This window comes from Natrix helvetica (assembly GCF_964273705.1).
Source record: "Natrix helvetica genome assembly, chromosome: 2".
NCBI classification, from domain to species: Eukaryota; Metazoa; Chordata; class Lepidosauria; order Squamata; family Natricidae; genus Natrix; species Natrix helvetica.
Genome location: NC_138552.1, coordinates 170,521,137 through 170,545,430, shown reverse-complemented (window position 1 = coordinate 170,545,430; position 24,294 = coordinate 170,521,137). Strand labels below are relative to the sequence as shown.

Below are 24,294 nucleotides of genomic sequence, written 5' to 3'. Positions count from 1 at the left end.
CACATCATGGTTTCATCACACAATGCCATTATTTCTCTGAACGTATCTCACATTTCTCATTGTTCTGTTCATAACTCTCAAATCTCACTCCAAACTCTAGGGATACTAACCTTACCACTGAAATATTCATTGTATTTTTCCCCTGGGTCATGATGTACTATAACTACGTATGTCTGTTAGAGTGGCAATCTTTTGAGGCACTTCCTCTTCCCAATTGTGTCTACTCATATCATCAGTTTAGGCAGGAGGGTCCTCTTATGGGTCGTATCTATTAAGAAGTTCCATCAGACAGGATTTAGGAGATGAGCTTTTTCTGCTGCAGCACCCACCTTTGGAACATCATCCCTGCTGAAGTGAGACTGACTCAGACCCTCCTAGTCTTCCAGAGATCTCCCAAAAATATGTGCTCTTTTTTTCCCCTGCAGTCCTGGAGAACCCTTAGAAATAAGGAGCCTGCAAAGTGGCTTTATTAAATATGAGGGCTTTTGTTTCATTTTATTTTTTAAAAACCCTTCTGTGTTTTATTATATGTATGTATTAATGGTTTTAATGGTTATTTAAGAATCCTTGTTTATTGTTTCATTTTTAACTTATGCCATCCTCTGTGAGTCACTCTGAGATGGGAATAAACAAACAAACAAACAAACAAATAAATAAATAAATAATAGATGATGGATGGATGGATTAGATAGATAGATGGATGGATGGATGGATGGATGGATGGATGGATGATTGGATGGATGGATGGATGGATGATTGGATGGAGGGAGGGAGGGAGAGATAGAGATAGATGACAGATAGATAGATAGATAGATAGATAGATAGATAGATAGATAGATAGATAGATAGATAGAAAGATAGATGATAGATAGATAGATAGATAGATAGATAGATAGATAGATAGATAGATAGATGATAGATAGATAGATGATGGATGGATAGATAGATGGAGAGATGGAGAGATAGTTAGAGAAATAGAGAGAGAGGTAAAAAGATAGAGATAGACATCGTCATAGATATCAACATAGAGATACAGGATGGGGAAGAAGGTCTGGATCTTTATCACCCTTGCAACAGCTTGTTATTGATTGTGGCTTTGATTCTTAATCAATATTGTCTGCACAGTTTACTAATGGTAAGCATGCAAGATCAGAGTCCTCTCTGTTCCTTAGGAAGTTTTTCTGACTATACTATGCTCCTCTTATTTGGAAGTAAAGTAGGACTATTCTTCAATCTGGTTCAGGCCAGGTCACTTTGGATACCTGTACTCCAGTGGTGGGTTTCAAAAAATTTTAGAACCTCTTCTGTAGGTGTGGCCTGCTTTGTGGGAATGGCTTGCCAGCCATGTGACCAGGTGGGAGTGGCTTGGCAGTCATGTGACTGAGTGGGCGTGGCCAACTTCTAAAATGTGGTGAAACTCACTTAACAACGCTCTTGCTTAGCAACCAAAATGTTGGCCCAGAAACTCTGGCATTTGAAGCACACAAGTCTTAAAGCTGTCAAGTTACAAGACCCTTATACCCCTAACCCTTTAGGGAAAAAACCCCAGGGGTCTTCAAACCTGACAGCTTTAAGACTTGTGGATTTCAGCTCCCAGAATTCCTCCTCCAGTCATGTTGGCTCAGGAACTCTGGCATTGAAGTGTGCAAGTCTTAAAGCTGTCAAGTTACAAGACCCTTGCACCCCTAACTCTTTAGGAAATAAAACCCAGGGATGTTCAAACTTGACAGCTTTAAGACTTTAAGGTTTAGATAGGACTCTTAGAGGCGGGCGGGGTGATTGGTGAGCCAGCCAATCAGTGAGTGGCGGGCAGGGCAAGCATGGTGCGGACGGGCAGGGGGAGGGAGCTGGAACCAGTTCTAAATGGCACGGTAGATTTGTGGAACCTCTTCTATAGAAGAGGTTAGAACTGGCAGGAACCCACCCCTCCTGTACTCCCACTCTTGCCCAGATGGGTAAAGATTGATAGACGTAAGTGTGTTCCGGGTTTGCCAGAGTTGCTGGCCAAATAAAAACATTATAAGCAGACTATAATGATAAGGCTAGCTCTTGAAAGGTTGTTGTTGATGAGAAAAAAATATAGTCTTTGCTATCCTCCAAGCCAAAGTCATGAGGCTGCCAGGAAGCTCTTCTAACCATTCAGAATGGTTGGCCGGAAAGGTGTTGAGCTTTATCCTAGGGCTTGGGGTAATTGACATGGAAAGTGGGAACATGATTCAGCATCCAAAAGTGTGACAAGCCATGTTTATTTGAAGTTGTGGAAGAGGATGAGAGGGGTTAAGAATCTAAAAAGGTCTTTTCCCCTCTTTTTTTGTCCCTTTCCTCTCTGTAAGATTTTCAATCTGGTTTGATCATAATTGATAAGATTCTATGTATCAAGGATAAATGAAAGACAAATCAGATATTTACAAAGCCAGAAAAACTAAAGGTAACAAGAAAAATAGATTTTTGCAGGGTGGAATTAATGCAGCAATGAAAGGAATTGCAGAGTGAGATTTTTTTTTTTTTTGCCTCGTGTAGTTTAAGAAAAAAAGTCAGGCATTATTTTAAAAATGGGTTTTATGTTTTCTTGTTTAGAATGTGCTGTTTTTACCATCTGGCACTATTTTTCCCCTGCTGTGCCCTCATTTGCCTCCATTTTGAGACTCTTGGAAATTCATTTTAACGTGCATTAATTAGGAAGCCAAAGATTCAGTTACTTTTTCGCAAGAAGGATGATACTGCTGTAGCCCTTCTGCAGACTTCGTTCCAGCCACAATGTTTTACTATAGCTAGATCCCTCTACTTAGTGAATATCGTTAGCAGTCTTTACACAACACACATTAAAAACTCACCTATTTCAATCAGCTGGCTTGGCACTTTCTTAGTTTTACCTCCCGGGGATTTATTTTAATTGGGTTTGGGGTTTTAATTGGGATGTTTTTAGGTATTTATTTCTTGTACAGTCTATCTCCCCCTCTAATGTATTTTAAATGTATTTTATTGCTATGTCTGTATTTTATGCACTGACTGTACACCGCCCCGAGTCCCTTTCTGGGAGAGGGGGCGGTTTAAAAATCTAAGAAATAAATAAAAATAAATAAATAAAATAAAAGGGATAAGCCTTTGATCTCATGCCTCTCGGCACCATCTTGACCTTCTCCCCCCCCCACACACCTCTCCCCCACAGTTACCCCTGTGCGTAATTAATAAAGCAACACTATAAGGAAGACTGGCTTACATACACATATTCTAGAGGTTACTGATTCAACACTAAGAGCTGGTAGTTTGGAAGAAATGGAACAGGGGTACTCCAGGGCTGTTATTCTGACTGTGTGACTGAGTAAGCATCATTTCACTGGGATTGTCTGTCTGGTCAACAGTATTAAGTATCTGGGGAGAGGCAGATAACTAACAATCTGAACTGGTCTCTCCACACGTCATCCTTAACGAAGTGTGAAAACCAGTGTCTGCATTTCCTGCATTGGATGAGGAGAGCCCATCTTTCTCCTTCTGTCCTGGCCACTTTTCACAGAGGCACGATTGAAAGCATTTTTAACACACTGTATCACTGTTTGGTTTGGTGGCAGCAGTGCTTCAGATAGAAAGTCCATTCAGAGAGTGGTAAGGACGGCCGAGAAGATTATAGAAAGCTCACTTCCCATTATTCAGGATACTGCTTATAAGCGCTATGTGCTTAGAGCTCGATGCATTGTTAGAGACCCACACACACACACTTTACAGTCTGTTTCTCTTGCTCCCCTCTGGGAGGAGGTTTCGAAGCATTTCTAGCAGGACTACCAGATTCTGTAACAGGTTTGTTCCCTATGTCATTCATCTGGCAAATTCACAAGATTTATTTTTCTCGCCATGTATGCATCTGAACTAGACAGTGTTGTTCCTCTGTGTCATACAATATATGTGGGTATATGCATAATTTTGCATTTATTTATTTATTTATTTATTTATTTATTTAGTCATGATTATGTAGTGTAGATTGGAGATGGAGACTCTTTGAGAGCTGTAGGCAATGAAATTTCATTTCAATGTATGCCGATTCGTGTACATTCAAAGTGACAATGAAGTTATTCTAAGTCTAAGTCTTAACCAGGAGCTCTGGTGGCGCAATGGCTAGAATGCTATATTGCAGACCAGCTCTGCCGACTGCCAGGAATTCAAGCCTGACCAGCTCAAGGTTGATTCAGCCTTTCATCCTATCCTTCTGAGGTTGGTAAAATGAGGACTCAGATTGTTAGGGACAATATGCTGATATTGGTAAACTGTTCAGAGTGTGTGGTAAAGCACTAGGGAGCAGTATATAAGCCTAAGTGCTATTGCTATTAGCTTGCTTCCTTGAGTTTCTGCAAACTCATGCTGGTATCACCAGCATCTAGCCACTCTGTCTTCTGTCAGCTTTTTAAAAATTTGTTTTGGACATAGATGCATCCCAAAGCTTCATTACACAAGCCTGGCTTTTAAATGTGTTAGTGCTAAGCAATATATTCCTTTCATCGATGGACACATAGAGTAATTTTAACATCTCCTAATAGGAGAATGACATAAAAAGATTGTGAGAATGCTTATAAGATCTAAGCCACCCTAGGAAGGCCAAAAGCATTTGATTGGAGGCACTACAAATATAATACTAATTTAGCGTTTTACAATTTTCTTTTGTTCAATCTCCTGTGCTGATGTGTTTTTGTTTCGGTTCATCTCCAGCATACATATCATCTGTAAGAGGTCTGCTGTCCTTTTCAACCAATTCAAGCTGGTTTCTGCGATACAAGAAAAACGTATGGCTTTTATTTGTTAGGGACAGATTAATGGGCTTCTGTGGCCTGAATCGCACACTTTCAGTTTCGAGCAGCAGGCTCCCAAATATTTGTGTGCATGTTAGCCCTTCTTGCTGTGTTTGTTGTGTTAATTGCATAAGACTACTAACAAGAGTCTGCGGAAGAAACTGTCAGGCCTCTTCCTTACAGGCATGAGATTTTAGCCTGCTGTGTGCTGGTTCATAAACCTTTTCCCAGCCTTATTAGCTGTGTGCATTTGCATGTCCTTGGTACTATTTACCCAAATGAGAAGGCAGAAGCCAGCAGCTGCCCAGAGCCATAAGGGATATTATGCCCCATCATAGCTACCACCTTGGTATTCTGTTTAGTTATTCATCCCCAGGAAAGATCAGTTAAACTTTCAACCAATTAGTGCAAATAGACACAAGGGAGGAAGCTGTTTTCATGGGGATTCTGCTTAAATGAAAGCAGACTTTCTGTGGAAATTCACTGAGAGAAATAAAAGAGAAACCATGCATGGAACTAAGAATGGGCTCTTTTGACATAACCTTTCTATTCACAGTTGATGCTAGGCCACAGTTTATAAATAATGCCTTGTTGAACAATCTGGAAACAAAGCAGAACCAGTCTTGTGGAGGAGCAAAATATGTATGGTTTGTTCATTTCTAATTTGTTTGTTTTTTCCCCTCCCTTTTTAAAGCTCACCTATACAGCACATTAACCAGAGATTTACAAATCAATCATGTATCCTTATCCACTGATCATACTATGCAACAAATGCAATCAGTATGGCAATAACAAAGGATTGTTTCTAATAGTTGCTTTCTGCCCTACAGCAAATCGTAGTTTCCTTGCCAATTTTTCTGCATGTCAGATTAAGAGAACGATAGTCAATTTGGGTGGGTTTTTTGTTTCCCCCGCCCTTGGTATAGTGTTTAAGGCACCGTTGGAAACTCACCAGGTGAGTTCTAGACCTGCCTTAGGAGCAAAGCCAGCTGGATGGCCTTAGGCCAGTCTTTCTATCTGAACCCATTTCTGAAACCTTGGCAAGAAAACTGCAGGGATTAGTCTAGGCCAGAGGCCTCCAACTTTGGCAACTTTAAGACTTGTGGATTTCAACTCCCAGAATTCTCTTCTGACAGTGAAGCAAAGCAACCATGTTGTTTTCACAAGGTTCTCCTTTGGAGCTGCTTCCAACCTCTTTCCTCTGTGTTTGCCAACACGATTCTCAACCAAAGGTTAGGAAACCCTGCTGGGTTGTCCATAGTGTGGGCTGAAATCAGTCTGTCTGGAGCATGAGTATTGGTGATACAGTGGTTAGAATTCAGTACTGCAAGCTACTTCTGCTGATCACTGGCTGCCAGCAGTTTGGCAGTTCCAGTCTAACCAGCACAAAGTTGACTCAGCCTTCCATTCTTCCAAGGTCTCTAAAATGAGGACTCAGATTGTTGGGGCAGCATGCTGACTCTGTAAAGCAATGTGAACCAGCATATAAGTCTAAGTGCTATTGCTAAGTGCTATCTTCAAGGTTGACCACCAGCATCTCCCAGGAAGAATAGCTCTAGCACATGCTGCAGGCAATTTTGCATTGTGGCCTGTCAGTCACTGGCCCCTCCCACAGCCAAATCAGAGGAGGAGGAGATGTGGGAGTCAGCATCGAGGTAACCTGAGATCTCTGAGGGGGAAGAGGAAATTGAGCTGTCAGAGATAGAGACAGAGACATCCATCAGCCCCCAGATAGAGAGTCAACAGCGCACAGATCCAGAGGTGGCTGATGAGGAAGAGAAAGAACATCTGAGTCCCGTGCCTGACATGCGGATGTGCAGAAGGCAGAGGAGAGGAGAGCAGCTGGAAACTATGGGCTGGTCCTCAGGATGAAAGAGCCACCACTGCTAGCTAAGCTCCATCCTAGCTCTGAGGATAAAAGGCGGGGGGGGAGCTGAATAGGTGTGGCAGACAATTATTCGTCTCCCCTGTTGGTCAGCTACTGATAGTCCAAATTCTGAATCCTGTCTGGAACAGTATCGGAATTCTTTCTTGGAATCTGTGGCACTGAGAATCGGGTGCACCTTTGGAGAGTGTGCATGTGTGTGTGTGTGTCCACTGCTGGGAAAAGAAAGAGTGCACTTTCCAGGACTTCCATTATGAATGTGGCAGTGGTGGGTTCCAGATCCCATTCCAACCGGTACGGTTGGAATGTGACTGGCATTGTCCACATGGACACGCGCACACGTGCAGTGCACACATGCGTCTTGCCGTCCAGGGACGCCCCTGTGAGCCTCCGCAACAGCATCACGCAGGCACTGTGTGCCAAAGCGCCGAAGACTTTAAAGACAGGTAAGGAGTGTAGGCGGGCAGGTGGGCCCTCTGGAGCACTGGAGCAGAGCGGTACCCGGGACTCCGGGCAGGCTCCAGTACGCCCATACCAGGGCATACCGCCTGCAACCCATCACTGGAATGTGGTGAAAGAGAGACTCCTGGTGGACTGGAGCCATTTCAGTGGGAAAGGGAACAAGCTTTGATTTCCACAGGCATAGAGACTTTGTTAGCTTGCTGTGTGAGAGACACAGAGACTCTTTGCCAGGATTGCTGGCACTCGTAATAAAGGGAACGTTAGTAAAAAATATTTGTCATGTTTGGGAGCCAGGTCAGAACATTTAGAGGCTATTGAATCTGAACCACTTTGGCCAGTTCTGAGGCCTTTTAGAATAGAATAGAGTAACAGAATTGGAAGGGACCTTGGAGGTCTTCTAGTCCAACCCCCTGCCTAGGCAGGAAACCCTATACCGTTTCAGACAAATGGCTATCCAACATCTTCTTCAAGACTTCCAGTGTTGGGGCATTCACAACTTCTGGAGGCAACTTCTGTTCCACTAATTAATTGTTCTAACTGTCAGGAAGTTTCTCCTCAGTTCTAAGTTGCTTCTCTCCTTAATTAGTTTCCACCCATTGCTTCTTGTTCTACCCTCAGGTGCCCTGGAGAATAGTTTGACTCCCTCTTCTTTGTGGCAACCCCTGAGATATTGGAACACTGCTATCATGTCTCCCCTAGTCCTTCTTTTTCTTAAGCTAGACATACCCAGTTCCTGCAACCATTCTTCATATGTTTTAGTCTCCAGTCCCCTAATCCTCTTTGTTGCTCTTCTCTGCATTCATTCTAGAGTCTCCACATCTTTTCTACATCGTGGAGACCAAGTGTGGCCTTACCAAGGTATTATAAAGTGGTATTAACACTTCACGTGATCTTGATTCTATCCCTCTGCTTATGTAGCCTAGAACTGTGTTGGCTTTTTTGGCAGCTGCTGCACACAGCTGGCTCATATTTAAATGGCTGTCCACTAGGACTCCAAAATCCCTCTCACAGTTACTACTATTGAATGAGGTACCACCTATACTGTACCTGTGCATTTTGTTTTTCTTGCCTAAATGTAGAACCTTTACTTTTTTCACCATTGAATTTCATTTTGTTAGATACAGCCCAATCCTGGCGCAAAACAGTTTAAGGGCAACTGGATTGCTGCATTATTGAAACAAATATGGATGGCTTCTTTCCTTCAGCAAAGTAAATCCTGCAGTCTCTGCAATGCAAACAACTCCACTGAAGCAAATCACTTTGCATATATCTATGATAAGTCTTGTTACCTGGGACAATAATGAATTATTTGTTGTGAATGAAAGCAAAAAGAAGAAGAAGAAGAAGAAGATCCTGCTAATTATTCAACGTTCCATCAATATGAAATTAAAGTTGCTTTTCTTTCTTATAATGAAATAAAGCAAAGAATGATCATTCTTAAGATTAATATCTGAAAAGGGGGAACGTTGATCTTCTGGGAGAGAAATAGGATTAGAATCAACATAGTGCAGGAGGCTGAAGCCTTCATTAAAAAGCATCCCTCCCTCCTAGAGGACGAACACAGCGAAGGTAGTGAAAAAGACAGCAAGGTACAAGACAAAAAGGAGGGGGGGCTGTGGCTCCCTCTGGGGACAGGGAGGAAGGAGCAATATCGAAAAGGCTCAGCTCACAAAAATAAAAGTATTTGAAATAACAGTAATTGTTGATATTCTAGAAAGTGACAAAGGAAAATGAATGAACACATGGTTGACAATATAGAATAAGACCTTGTTTTCTGCTTATCTTTTATATTTTGTTTTTAAGATTGTAAAAATTGTGAGTTTTGGATGGATTTCTACCACTAGTGTGGGAGCTGCCAAATTTTTTTATATATCCCCTTACTTTTCCCCATAAATGTATAAAAACCAATACAATTTTTTGGGGAAAAAAAGATAAATATCGAAGGGAACACTTGCATGACTGTGATCAAATCTGGCAAAAGACTTTCTGTAAAGCGCTTGTGTTTTTACTGTGTTTCTTCAGTTTGCCAGGAAGCAGTATGGGAAGCTTTCCAGATCTTTTTGGATCGGATTCCAGGTACAACCGAATATCAGAACTGGGTGACAGCTTGTCAGAGAGAAACTTTCTATATATTTGACATTGGCAAAAATTTTAGTAATTCCCAAGAACACCTGGAGATAATTCAAAGGGTAAGACTTAAGATCTGTTTTTAACTATGTAGAAGTTTCTATATATAGTAGCAATGCATTAAAATATTAAAAGAGCAAGAAAATAAGGACTTGAACTAGTAATTGAATCATGGCTGACATGATAATAGATTGTTATCTTCCAATTGTTGGTTAATTAGCTCCCAAATAATCCTCTTCTTTCTTTTACATTTTTTTTGCAGCGAGTAAAACATAGAACATTCCAGGATAGGTAAGTATTCAAAACAGAAGACTTCACATACGTATATGTGTGTGAAAGTAAATACGTGCTTAGTCAATATGTTTAAATCTATTTGATGGCAGTCAAGAAGAATGAAGAAAATTATAATTGCCTCTCATTCATGAGTACTGTTCTTGACTGTCAACATATCAGAATCGTTCATAAAGAATTTACTTTACAATCCTATCCAGTTTGCAAAAATTTTTGAAGTCTTCAATCTCATATCTGATCAATCTATGCAAAATTTTGCCCAAAATTGTGTATCAAGTTTTAAGATGCAAGCACTTAAAAAATCTGTAGTAGCATGACTGAGCCCATAAGACAAATGGCTGGAAGTTGTAAACATCTCGTCCCCCAAACCCCTGAGGTCCACATCCTTATCTCTGTCTCCTGTCTTGATGTAGTGATCTTGTAGTTCTCGCTGACATCCTCTGTCTTTCAGCCGTTGCTTCTATCTGGAGATCTTCCCCTTAATTGTTCAGTCACTAAATCATGTCCAACTCTTCACAGCCCATGGACTAGAGCTTCCTAGCCCTCCCCTCCACTGCCCGCCAAAGTTTACCCAAATTCCTGTTGATTGCATTGATGATTCTAACCAGGGGTAGGTTCCGGCAGTCACTACTGGCGGTTTGCTTGTGGACGCGCCGTGCGCGCATGCAGAGTACAATTTATTTATTTATTTATTTATATTTGGTGCTTCTAGACCGCCCCCTCTCCCAGAAGGGACTCGGGGCGGTGTACAGTCCATAGAGAATATCACAAAATACAATTAAAAAGTTAAATATGTACAGTTTGGAGGAGGTTAAAATGCAATTAAAAGAACTGTACAAAGCTAATATAAATATAAGTTTTAAATCCCTAAAACAGACACAACAAATTAAAAAACCCCTAAGATAACCAGATAATAATACATTTGCCAGGAGGGACAGTTGTAATTATGCCAGGCCTGCTAATCGGAACAGGTGAGTCTTCAATTTTTGCCGGAAGGAGTGGAGGTCAGAAGTGGTTCTAATGTCGGGGGGGAGGTCATTCCAGAGGGTTGGGCCCATCACAGAGAAGGCCCTACTCCTTGGTGTCGCCCGTTGGCATTGCCTAGTGGACGGCACCAGGAGAAGTCCCTCCCTGTGTGAGCGAATTGGCCGCAGGGATGTATGTGGGAGGATGCGATCCCGCAAGTAACTAGGTCCCGTGCCACGGAGCGCTTTAAAGATGGTAATCAGCACCTTGAAACGCACCCGAAAAACCACAGGTAGCCAGTGCAGCTCGCGCAGGAGAGGTGTTACGTGGGAGTACCTCGTACTCCCCATCACAGCCCGCACGGCTGCGTTCTGGACTAACTGCAGTCTCCGGGCGCGTCCCAAGGGCAGCCCCATGTAGAGAGCGTTGCAGTAATCCAGGCGGGACGTCACCAGCGCATGAGTGACCGTGCGTAGGGCATCCCGGTCCAGTAGGGGGCGCAATTGGCGCACCAGGCGAACCTGGTGGAACGCCCCCCTCGCCACGGCTGCCACATGGTCATCCATTGACAGCCGGGCATCAAGGAGGATGCCCAAATTGCGCGCCCGTTCCACAGGGGGCAATTGTTCGCCCCCTATGGCCAGCGATGGAATCAGCTGGCTGAACCGAGGTGCCGGTAGCCACAGCCACTCGGTCTTGGAGGGGTTGAGTTTAAGTCTGTTGTCCCCCATCCAGACCCCGACGGCTTCCAAGCACCGGGACATCACTTCGACAGCCTCGTTGGGGTGGTTTGGGGTTGAAATATACAGCTGAGTATCATCAGCGTAGAGGTGATACTCAACCCCAAAACCACGGATGATCTCACCCAGCGGCTTCACATATGTGTTGAACAGGAGAGGCGAGAGGACCGATTGTATGTGCAGAAGCAAAATAAGATGGTGCCGCTTATGGGAGAACCGGTTTGGGAGTGTTGCTGGCCTGGATCGCTGCTGGTTCAAACCACTATTGGTTCAGCCAAACCATTAGGAACCCACAATGATTCTAACACCTTAGCCTCAGTGCATAAGAGAAATAGAAATAATCTTGGGAAAGCAGGGAAAGAGACCAAGGGAATGGTCATATAAAGACATTTTAGCAAGCGAAAAGATTGTGGGTGGGTCAAAAGAAGATACCCTCCCTAGTTTCTAAGGCTATAAAGTGAATGGGGGCGATTTTCAGACTTGCAAGATTGATGTCAGCCTTGCACACTAGACTGGATGGAAAGTATGATCAGATGAGCTAATTCTTATTTTATTATAAAGTTACATTAACAGAACCTCACAAATACAATACAATACAATACAATACAATACAATACAATAGCAGAGTTGGAAGGGACCTTGGAGGTCTTCTAGTCCAACCCCCTGCCTAGGCAGAAAACCCTATACCGTTTCAGACAAATAGCTATCCAACATCTTCTTAAAGACTTCCAGTGTTGGGGCATTCACAACTTCTGGAGGCAAGCTGTTCCACTGATCCAAATCTGAAAGCCTATCATTTCAAAGATAAAACATTTCGCTCTAAGAGAAAAGAAGTAGTTTAGATGACTCCTTTGTATAAAACCCATGCCATGAAGGAAGAAGTTTTCATGTCTGAGATAACATGGGAGGGGAGACATGTTTCTCTACGGGGCTAAAAAAAAAGTCAGGAGTCTAGTAGTTCATTATTAATATGAGATAGCCTATAAAGGACAATGACACTGCATTTTTTCAGGCACTGGGTGGCAGGCTGATACCTGCATACAGCTTGAAGTGGATTTTCATAAGCAACAAGAGACTACTGGCCAATGATGCTAACATGGGGACCAGTTCCTGCAACAAATCCCTATTTCTGCCTTGCCCCCACATCTGCCCCAAGAGCACCACCATAAGCCCTAACATTTACACACACAAGATTAGGTGTTTTTCTTCTAATGTGATATATGCCACCATCTGCTACCATGTTTCCCCAAAAATAAGACAGGATCTTATTTTCTTTTGACTCTCCGCCCAAAATAAACACTTATTTTCAGGGAGGGCTTATTATTTTTGAGGTACAGGAGGCGGTGAGGGTGGTCACCTCATGGTTGCTGCTGCATTGCAATATTTTTAGGGATGGCTTATTTTCAGGGGAGGGCTTATTTTAGGGCATGTGCTCAAAAGCCTGATTGGGCTTATTATACAGGGAGGTCTTATTTTCAGGGGAACAGGGTACTAATGTCCCTCTGGATTATACAGGGGATAAATGGGGGGGGGATATTTCTTTAAAAATATAATGTTGACAAACTTGACCACAAGACTCAAAACAAAGACAAATGTCAGAGTTGTTCATATTCCTGGGATATTTGATTTTTTTCATTTTTAGAAATTGATTTTTTGAGTGTAGGAGAGATGGGACTTCAATCTTACCAATGAGTGAGAAATTGCTGAAGTCATATATAGTAATTTTTCGTGCAATCTCAATGAACTCAACAGGTTTTTAATATATTATTATAGTTAATTGATAAGGTATGTGTAATCTAACTCACATGTAACCTGCACCTGCATTTGTCTTCCTTCCAAAATTTAAATTTTACATCAGTCTGGTTATTCTGTGCTTCTGATGAAGAAAGTTGCAGCTCGTGAAAGCATGGGCCTTTTAATTGTCAGAAAAGGTGTTATCAGACCGCTTCTGATGTCTGAGATGGATGCATCTAGATTGATAGGTCTACTCAGTATGGGTACCCAAGGCTGCCATTTGTGAAAGAAGTCTAACTCTTCACTACAGCACTATTGATTAATTTAACAGTGGAAACTGAATCACTTTCATGGTCCAAAGTGGTTTCATGATGCAAAATAACTGAACAATGTAAACTTTCGGGTGTAATTTTTTAAAATTGTCATCTTCTGATTTCATATCCATTTTTGACATACAGTTTATTTAAATGCAAAGTGATAAAACACTCTGGTTTTGTCTACATTTTCAATACGTCCAATTATAATACTTGCTCTGAAGCAATCTATATATTATATATTCGCATTTTTTAAAAAACAAAGTAGTTTCCTTATGTGAACTAAGGAGCTCTAGCAGATGTGGGCTACAAATATCCTGCAGATTATTGGGTGGTAGCAGAGAGTTATATTGTTCTGTGTCTTTTCCCTGCCTCCTTGAAGTCATCTGATTTTTATAATCTAGATCAAGTGTTCCAGGATTTTTAAGTAAAAAAGTTTCTTCTTGTGTAACATTGTACTCCAAAATAAGAGGTGGACAGGAGCTGGTGCAAGTAACGGGAGCTCACCCTGTCATGCAGTTCTCAGGTCTCAAATCCAGTTGGCGCCTTTCCTGTCTGGAGCAGCATGTGGCTCTTTCATCCTTCTGCTGCGGCTTCCTGTCGCTCAAAATATGCATCACAACTGCCAATGTATGATACCTGCTGGCACGCGATTTATTGAGCCTTTCAACCCCCAGTAGGCCAACTATGGATAAATCCAAGAAAAGAAAAGTTTCAGAAGAAAAGCGAATGTTTAATTCAACTACATACTGTATGTTAGTTCTATGGCCACTCAGGAAATAGTCAGGCACGGGAAAGATTTTGTGGCTTTTCAGTGTTTTCTTTTCTGTGGGAAACAATCCAAATGGCTCTTTGAGTGTTTAAGTTGCTGATCCCAGCTTTAACCGCTGAGCCATTACGCCCCCTAATACTAATTAGGCAATAGAAATCAGTGGACTCTATGGATTAGGATATGATTAATAAAAACAAATAGCTGGTGTCCAAATAATTGAGGTATATGTAGTTTCTTCTTTGGGAAAAGCTCTCTTTACTCCGAGTTTTTGCTAAAGATGCACTGCCTGAGCTTAATTTTCTTTATTGATAATGGTAAATACATTTTTGATGAATATTTGCTGCTCATCTGATGAGAGCTGCCATAAGGATTTATGCCAGACAGTGTTATCTTGGCAGGTTTCATTCATCAGGAGCACCATGAGCATATTGGAGAGCTAAATTATAGAAAATACAATGTGCGCCTATTTTGCTCTTGAGTCTTTATTTTTAATTTGCAAAAGCATGTCTTTAGACAGAATGTGGCTTTAACTGGAAAGAAATGAATGCCTGCTGCTCTCCTTTTCATAGTTTTGCTTATTACTTTTTTTTTCCAGAAAAGAGGACATTTCTCCAGAAAAGTCAGGTGGCAAAAAGCCTGAGGAACCGCCTTCTGTTGTTACAGGTAAAACTAAGCATGCATGCTATCTGGGTCTACCAGTTTACGATACATAGTTCAAGCTTGTTATTGCTTGAGCACATAATTCAGAGTATGGAAATCAGTGGTGGGTCGCAGGTGGTGCTCCGCCGAGCAGCTGGAGCATCACAGAGGCGTCATGGAGGTAAGGACGCATGCGCGTGCACCGTATCGGTTGCAACGGGATGCAGAACCCACCACTGATGGAAATAGAGTAAATAGTGCAAGTGAAATATAATGGAATGGAATGGCTTTTTATTGTAAGCTTGGTTTGAGAAATGTTTTAGCACTTAAACTGCAACATTTTAACTGTGAGATATTTAGCGTGCTTCCTTGGTGAAGAAAATCTGGCAAAGCGATCAACAAATAAATTTGCAACAAAGAATCCTTTTCTTTTGTTTTCATTAGTTACTATACAAGTGAATAGCTGAATGGGTTGATTAAACATTCTTCCCCATACCACAGAAAATATATCTGAAATCATGACACTCCTGATGTAGTTAGTAACTGCATAAATGTGGTTTTATTTTTCCCTCAGAAGGCTTTACTTCTGAGAAATGCTGATCTTTCTCTAGAACAGCGATGGCAAACCTTTTTTGGCTCGTGTGCCATAAGTGAGGGGAGCGCAGGGGGGTCGTGTGTGTGCGTGCCACACCCATAATGCAATGTGCGATCCCCCAGTGTGCATGTGTGCACTACAGGCGCTCCCCCCATGTTTACATGCTTTTTTCGCCCTCCCCAGGCTCTACCAGTTTTATAGGAGCCTGGGGAGGGCGAAAACAGTCTCCCCCGGATGCCCTTCGGAGGCTTCGGTCCCTGAAGCCTTCGGAGTGCTCAAAATGATCCTCTGAGCAAACCGGAAGTGACTTCCGGTTTGCTTGGAGCATCGTTTTAAGCGTTCCGAAGGCTTCAGGGACCGTCCGGAGGCTTCCCTGACGCCTTCGGAGCGCTCAAAACGACCCTCCAAGCAAACTCGGAGGATCGTTTTGAGCACTCCGAAGGCTTTAGGGAGTGCTCGGAGGCTTCCCTGACACCTCCAAAGGGCGTCTGGGGGGGGCGGGGGGCTGTTTTCGCCCTCCCCAGGCTCCTATAAAGCCTCTGGTGCATGGGGAGGGCAAAAAATGGCTTTAAAAAAGGGTTAACTCAGCTCGCGTGCCCTGACAAATGGCTCTGCGTGCCACCTGTGGCACGCGTGCCATAGGTTCGCCATCACTGCTCTAGAATATGGGGAACAGCAAATTCCAGAGTTTAGTAGAACTTTCCAGCACTAAATCAGAAATTTTACACCTTCCTTGAACATACCCATTTTTTAAAAAAAAAACTTAAAGGGATCATATACAGTTTAGCTCTTAACGTTTAATCCATGTATGTAGTGAGCTCTCAATAAATTCAGTGGGATCTGAGTGTGTGCATAAGATTACAGCTTTTTCACAAATACAGATACTAGAACTATAGGTAGAACAAGACCCGAATTTATGTTTTGGTTTATAATTTATTTTTAAAAGGAAACAACTCATTTGTATTATTTTTGCTCTGAATTCTCTTAATATTGAGTAGAAAGCCACATATTGGTAGAGTTCCTTAATCCTTTTTTTATTTCTGCTTCCCAACGATCTCTACAGATACCCTTGGGAATGAGATTGTCAATGACACCAAAACGCCAGGAAAGGTGAGGAGTCAATAGCATTCTCTCTACTAAAATGGTCGCACTTCATTTTCCCCACCCAGGAATTCACGAGGTGACCTAGCTCAGAAGTTTCCAAACTTGGTCATTTTAAGACTTGTGGACTTCAATTCCCAGAATTCCTTAGCCTGCTTACTGAGGAATTCTGGGAATTGAAGTCCACAACTCTCAAAGTTTCCAAGTTTGGTGACCCCTGATCTAGTTCATGACTAGTACTTCTTTTTCCTCTTATTTCCTTCACTTAGAATCAGGGGTGGGCTTCAAAAATTTCAGCGAAGAGTTCTCTGCCCAGTTACTGGGTGGGCATGGGTGGCCTAGTTGGCCTCCTGTACCACGGCGGGGAGGGGGATGTTTTTGCCTTCCCCAGACTCTGGAGGGTTTTCTCAAGCCTCTGGAAAGGCAAAAACTTCCTCCCCCGGGCTCTGGAGGCCTTCTGGTAGGCCCATTTCCCCCCCTCCCCAAGCCTCTGCACAGGCCCTGCACTCACCTTGCATCCAAAACAGACTATATGGAGACTCCTGGAAGGGGCAGGGTGAGGTGGGAGTGGAGGGGTGGTTGGGGCCAGTCAGGGATGGGATTTGGAGGTTCTCCGAACCGGCCATAACATTAGCTACGGGTTCTCCTGAACCCAGGCAAACCGCATAGCTGCCCACCCCTGCTTAGAATGGTCATATAAATTAGGGTATCTCCTTTCAGCTAATTGTGGATAATGTTGGTTGCCTATGCCTGAGAAACTGACAGACATTGAAGGACTGCACCAATGTCCAAATAAAGCATTTTTTTCATCCTTATTATATAACTCACTTCTTTTCTACGTGGTACAAATGAAAGATCTCAAATCTAATTCTCCTACAAACCAACTAAGCATTTCCATGGTCTTTCTTCTCTAGCTTTAGTGCTATATTTCCTCCCTTATGGTATTTAACTATCTTCTAAGCCTCCCATATCTCCCTTTGCTGCCTGGAAAGTGAAAGCTGTTTCCTTGATTAGCATTTCAGCTTTTATTTTGCTCTCTCTACCCAGTCCCTTTGGAGGTTTATTCCAAACAGATGTCATATGCTTGGAACCATATTGTAACCAGCACCTTCAATAATACAAGAGATCCCCATGATATCAGAATTGTACCTATGTTTGAATAATTCCAATAAGTGAATTACTTCAATCCCCTTAACGTTAAACAGATTTCCTGGATGCCTTTCTTGTGTTTCAGTCTCCCTGGGAGTAGGTTTTATGTTTCAATTAGAAATAACTGAAGGTGTTTTCCTTCTTTTGGCCTTTTTGCTATAATAAGAAAGTGGTGGAGAACAAAAGTACCAACTGATGACAAGTACCCAGAGAAGGCAAAAACTGCTGATTGCGTTTTCCTACTTTGGAGTGAGGCAGCAGATCCAATGGTAGAGATAGCCTTACTATCATGCTCTCCTGTATCCATTCAGATGTGCTTTACATTTAAACCCTGGGTAAAAGGTTGGGGGTTTTTTTTGTTTGTTTTTTTGCACTAGCTAATAAAAAACCCATAAAGAACTGGAAGACACGGGTAGAAAGAGAATATGTAGGAGCTTCTAAATAGACTGATGGGCATAACATTAGGAACACTATCAGTTGTGTACGTGTCGTCCCCAATTTGGGTCTGAGCCTGGAGCCGAAGCCAACGAAGAACACAAGATGCAGAATTTGCTTCCTTTTATTGAAGCACTTCAAGAAATGAGGTCCTGGCCAGAAAATGCCTAGGAACTTCAAACAATAGAATTCAGAAAGCTTTATGTAATTTCACTAAGGTGGAAGTTGGGATATGTAAGAAAATTTATCTAATAAACATTTTAGTAATGATCTAACAATTGTGTTGGTTTCTAGCTGTCCCCATTCCTAAGCCTTGGACAATGGATGCTCTAGACCAGGGATTCAAACTCACAGGATCACGTTGTTGTCACGTGATGTATCATAACTTTTCCCCCCTTCGCTAAAATGGCGCTTGGCATGGCCAGTGCATGATGCATCCGCCCCACGAGTTTGATACCCCTACTCTACGCGTTATCTAATACACTATTTGCTCCAGGCCATCCCTATTCCTAACTTCTAGCTGTGATATGCAGGATATCTAACTCTTTGTTACTGTGCATATACTCTGTGAATAAGCATTCTTTCTCCTTGCCAGAGGGGCTCCACAATTGCATCACTCCCAGTTTTCTTACAAGTGTATGCCATAGGCTTGCTTTGTTTTACCAGACAACCTCCAACCAGACGTTCTATTAGCTCTGTTATTATTTTATTTTACCATATGTACTATCAATTTCCTAGACTTGAGTTGAGGTAGCATATAGTTTCATAAATAAACAAACAAATTCATGACCTTGGTGAAGCATTAAAGTGAAGTTAAAGTGAAGGACTGCAGGCAAACTCTGCCCACAGCCTGGAGTTTGATCCCGATGGGGCTCAAGGTTGACTCAGCCTTCCATCCTTCTGAGGTCAGTAAAATAAGGACCCAGATTGTTGGGGGCAATATGCTGACTCTGTAAACTGCTCAGAGAGTGATGTAAAGTGATGCAAAGGGGCTGTATATAAGTGTAAATACTATCATTACAGTATGTAGTAAAACTATATATACCATGAGAGGTAAACTCCAAAATCCTAAAGCAGCTATCTGTAGCCTTGTCAGAGTTTGCAGCAGCAATCACATCCAGAAAGCACACACAGGTAACTGATTCAGCAGGATTCAGTAACTTCTCTTTATATATAATATATAACATGAAGTAAATATACAATACCAAAAGCAGGTTTTTCCAACGTGGTAATAAATACAAGCAAAACACAAGCAGAGGAGAGGAGTTTCAGTTTTAGTTCAGAGCAGCAGACTAGTTTTGAGCTCAGCACAGACTCAGAGCTACAGAGCTAAGCCACGCCCAGGCTCCTTGCTGTCTGAATCAGCAAACAGCCCCCATTGGCTGATCTTGTTGCCACGTCTCTTCCAGTCTGAACCCTACACTGACAATCCTAATGCCTTGTAGATATCTAGGACTTTAATCACTATTAAGGTGGTGCAATACAACATAATCACAAAGTATAAAGCACACACAAAGAATTTACATACAAAGTGTCTACAGTGAAAACGGCAACAATACAAGTGGCATGAACAGCTTCTTTTTAAGATATGAGCACCAAGTTCATATCAAGCATATGCCCTTTTTCAATATTTCCTGATTTATTTCCCTGACTTCGATGTTTTGTTGCCTTCCCTCCTTTTCTTCCACCTTCCCTCCCTTCTGAACCTGAGAGTTCTTCAAGCAAAGACCTCCTTTGATTGTGTGCATCATGCCTTAGGACACTCAGAGGATGTTTCATATTAGTGTAAAGTGTATTCTGGGGTTTCGGAAGTGGTTTGGAAACTGATTTCCTCTTTTCTTCTCTTGGGAGCTAAAGCCAGAAGTTCCAAATATCATTTCCAAGCTGCCTGTGGAGCAAACGGTGGAGTTTAGTGTCACTGTCAGCAACCAGGAATATACACCAGACCTGAATAACCCTGGTTCTCCTCTGTATCAGAAACTAGCAGCAAAATATCAAGTCCAGGTAAAACACTCCTCAGTAGAAATAGAATCTATTCTTGTCAGATGGAGTCAGTTTCCTTTGATATTTTTGTTTTAAGAAAACATCTTATAGAGTACATATTGTGGTTATTGAAGATATAGAAAATGTATTTCTGGTTTGCTAGGCTATAGGTAAATGTATAGGTCAGGGGCTGTCAAACTCAAGGCTCAGGGGCCAGGAAACAGTAAAGGACCAGGCTGTGGTGCCTCTCCGAGCAGAAATGGAGCTCAGGAGGGCTGCTCCATTTTCACTGGCAGAGGATTGTAGGAGGCCGTTACAGCCGAAAACGGAGTTCAGGAGCTCATTTTTGTTGGCAGAGCACTCGAGCCACCACAGGTGCCCCCGACATAAATGCCGTCTAGATGGCCATGCCCCCCCAACCCCCCCAAGGTGAAACACAACCCTGATGCAGCCCTCAATGAAATCGAGTTTGACACCCTGGTCTTTGTAGTCCTTGTTTATTTGCTGCCTCATTCAATCACCGTTCAACATTATGATGGTGCTGAAAAAAATAACTGTACAACTAATGCCTGCATTTATGATGTCTGCAGTATCCCACGGTTATGTGATTAGTACAGTGAGTGTGCATTGTCCTATGCTTGACCTGTTGTTTTTCCTCTGCCCCTACCTTGCAGAGGGGGCAGAAAGGGATTACAAGAGAGTAAGCACATGCCCACTGGGAAATATACATCAGCAGGAATGCAGGATAGCACTGGAAACTGCAAGTGCATTACCAAAATATAATAATTTATTCCCCATTGCATGGTTGCTTATTGTCTTGGAATCCTTTCCTTTCCAATCTCTCCATTCTGTGATGGGGAAGGAACAATTTATCTTGGCAAACTTTCCTGTGCTTGACCCATTTTTCTTCTCCCCCCCCCCCCACCCCGAATGGGAGATTGGAGAAGAAGCAGTTAGAAGAGAGTAAGCAGCAGTGGTGGGTTGCAGGCGGTACGCCCCAGTATAGGCGTACTGGAGCCTGCCCGGAGCACTGGGTACCGTTTTGGTACGGTGTTCCGGAGGCCAGCCCGCCCGCCCGAGCTCCTTATTGCGTTTAAAGCTGTCGGCACTTCCGCACACGCGCGACGCTCCACTGAGCAGCTGGAGTGTTGTGGAGGCTTGTGGAAGCGTCATTTGAAGCTACAACGTGCGCTTGCATGTGGGTGACACCAGGGCTGGAATGGAATCCAGAACCCACCACTGGTAAGCAGATATACAGTGGGGAATACACCGGGCTATTTGCATAGCCAGTCACAGCTGTAAATATAAATATTAATTCCATTCTTGATTCCAGCAATTGGGATTGCTGGAACTGATCATTCCAAAGAGCCAAAGAGTGATTGGGGGGGGGGGATACAAAATGTGGAGATATGAAACTGATTAGTCTTGTCAATTTCAAGCCAGCTATCCCAGTACTGTCAGTCAGCATTCCGTAAATCAGGGAGGTAGGAAAAGTAGGAAAAGGGAAAGCGCAAGTGAAGTCACTTTGTTTAATAACAGAGCTGCTGGTCTTAATTGTGGTAAGCTAAATGAGGACTTTTTGCATTTTATTAAGATAGAAAAGGGAAATTATATTTTAGACTTCAGTTAATTCCAAGCAATTTAGTACACTGTGCTATTTGGGTATTTCCGAGGAAGTTGTCTTTTTTTAAAAAGAATATAATCTACTCACAGTTAAGCATTTTTAAATCTCACTTATTAAAGTTATGCGCTTAAATCTTACTGAAATAAGGAGAAGTCAACTTAGGTAACTCAGACTCTCCCCTCTGTTTAATCCTTCAAAATGACTCTTAAAATATTCTAGCCACTGTAAGATTGTTACCATAGGTAATGATCAGTAAGGAGAGATGCTTCATTTTACAAGGAAATGGTAATAGAATTTTATTTGTGCACTAGAATAAAGACATATTTGCACATAAGCAGAGACAGACAATAGATTCATTTCCACTTAACACTGCCTTCTTATGGATGTCTGCTTATATATGTATTTGAGTAGTAGATAATTCTCCACGTCTATTTCTGGACAGGCTAGTATCACAAGGGCGATATCAGGCGTGAGGATACTTAACCCAACTTTGTCCCTGCTCACAAAATGGAGTTAGTCCCATATTTGTAGCACAGAGAAGGGCTAAAGCTAGCAAGCGAATTGTTGGAGTTAGTATATTTTAACAATTAGGATCCTGTTCATTTCCCATAATATCTCGAGGCTATGAACGGGCTCCATAAATGTCCCTAGATAATAAAAACTATAGTCAGTTCTAATTGTTCAGTGCCTGGATTAGAAATGTTCTCCCTGAACAGAAAAAGGGGCCAAAATAATAAAGGAACCTCGTGCTGATTGTGTTGGCTTTAGAAAGTGGCTAGTAGCATTTTTGGAAGCTTGTCCCTTATTTGTGAATAAGCTTCTCCTAGCATTTTCTAAACTGCAAAAGTTGGTAATGCCTAAATTAAATATGAATTAAACATAGGAACAGTAACTGTTATTATATGATTTTAATATTATTATTACAGCCTGTTAAAAAAAAAACCTGCAAAGCAATTTGAAGAATAAAAGATGCATCAGTTCAAATATTGTAGATATTTCATTATTGCATAAAGTGCTACAACTGCAGAGTACTTTATCCTGGTAAAATAATTAGTGTGTAATGTGAACACTTTATCATGCTTTAAGTAATGGATAATATCACTGAGTTACACAAGGTAAATTACAGCCATTTCCCATTGAAATCTTCCATCAAAAATTTCAATAATAGCTGGTAGAAAAATGTAGGGAAAGGTCTACTAGGTAGTCACTCACCCTGCTTGTATCTAGATCAGGGGTGTCCAAACTTGGCAACTTTAAGACTTGTGGACTTCAACTCCCAGAATTCTGGGAGTTGAAGTCCACAAGTCTTAAAGTTGCCAAGTTTGGACACCCCTGATCTAGAGCCAAGTATCAGAGATCATCTCAAGGATGAGGTGGAATCTTAAAAAATATTTTTTCTAACATTGTGAAGGGACTTATAAATTGACATTAGTATTTAGAACAGGACCTAGAAGTCAACTCTAGGCTAGTGAAGGTGATAAAATACTAGGATAAAACATAGAACAATCAGCTCCAATTCTAGCCATCATATTTTGTACTAAAAGAAGTCACCAGACTTTATTAGTATAGCCTAGTATAGCCTTTATTGTCATTGTGTAAAATAAACACAACAAATACAACGACATAAATAGTGAAAAGAATAATCCCAATGCAAGTAATTAGGGAAAAAGAAAAAAGACAAAGAAAGACAAAGAAAAACTAGTCGTACGTTTCCGCATTTGCGTGGAGTGATTGTGGTTGTGTTTAAGAGTCTGACAGCCCAAGGAGAGAAACTATTTTTAAGCCTATTTGTTTGGCTGGCTGTGCTTTGATGTCTTCTGCCCGGTGGTAGAAGTGCAAAGAGACACTGACCAGGGTGTGTGAATCATCTCTGAGTTATCTTCCTTACTCTGCTAAAGCAGCGAGACCTGGCAATGTCATCCAGTGGCATTAGAGGGCAACCAATGGTTACTTGTGCCAAACTCATCACTCTCCAGTGACGTGCAGTCAGATGAGGAAAGTGAGGCACAGCCTCACCTCTCATCATCAGGGCATTGAGTCATTCGATGGGAAACTTGCCTCTTGGAAGGAATGACCCGGCTTGGCTCCCGCTTTTGATCTGCCGCCCAACGACCGAACGGAGAAGCTAAGAGGCAGGAGAGACGAAGCGGGAGCCAAGCTGAGTCATTCCTTCCAAGAGGCAAGTTTCCCATTGAATGACTCGCTGCCCTAGACTCGAGGCTCCAGTCCAGCCTGCGGTGCTTGCAGCCCCCGCCAGCTCCTCCAGGGACTCCCAGGCTCAGCGCACGTCACTCTCTGTAGTGCCTTCAGGGCAATTCCATGAGCAACCCTTTGTAGTTACTGTATAGAAGCTAACTAAGGCAGGAATCCCTGAAGCCAGGCTACTTCTATACCAGTAGGATTTTAGTTGGTATATTCCCTTTATTACCTGCCCTTTCCCTATTTCTGACTCAGGGAGGGAAACAAAATGAAATAAAGACTATTAACCACCTATGGTAAACCAATACTGCATTCTATTTTAGCATGAGAAGTTGTCCAGCTCTGACAGAATATCTGTCTCACTGACTCAGCCACATGTTATGGACATCTGCACAGATGTGAATTGTTACTGGACCTAAATATGAAAAGAAGTGAGGAGAAGGACTAGGAAATTTGAATACCTCATGGGGAAGAAATGATGTAGCAATAGATAATTTCCA

The 24,294-nt window shown here is 42.2% G+C and overlaps 1 protein-coding gene across 1 annotated transcript in view; it reads left to right on the top strand.

Annotated features, from left to right (window-relative positions):
* IMPG1 (interphotoreceptor matrix proteoglycan 1) overlaps nt 1–24,294 on the top strand; it is a gene marked incomplete at its 5' end in the record, with an annotated part of 70,654 nt that overhangs the window by 6,944 nt on the left and 39,416 nt on the right. Inside the window, 5 exons of the mRNA XM_081943888.1 lie at nt 9,148–9,314; nt 9,515–9,543; nt 14,665–14,732; nt 16,367–16,413; nt 19,840–19,992. Of these exons, the coding sequence (XP_081800014.1) occupies nt 9,148–9,314; nt 9,515–9,543; nt 14,665–14,732; nt 16,367–16,413; nt 19,840–19,992 (464 nt within the window). The remainder of the gene's footprint in view (nt 1–9,147; nt 9,315–9,514; nt 9,544–14,664; nt 14,733–16,366; nt 16,414–19,839; nt 19,993–24,294) is intronic.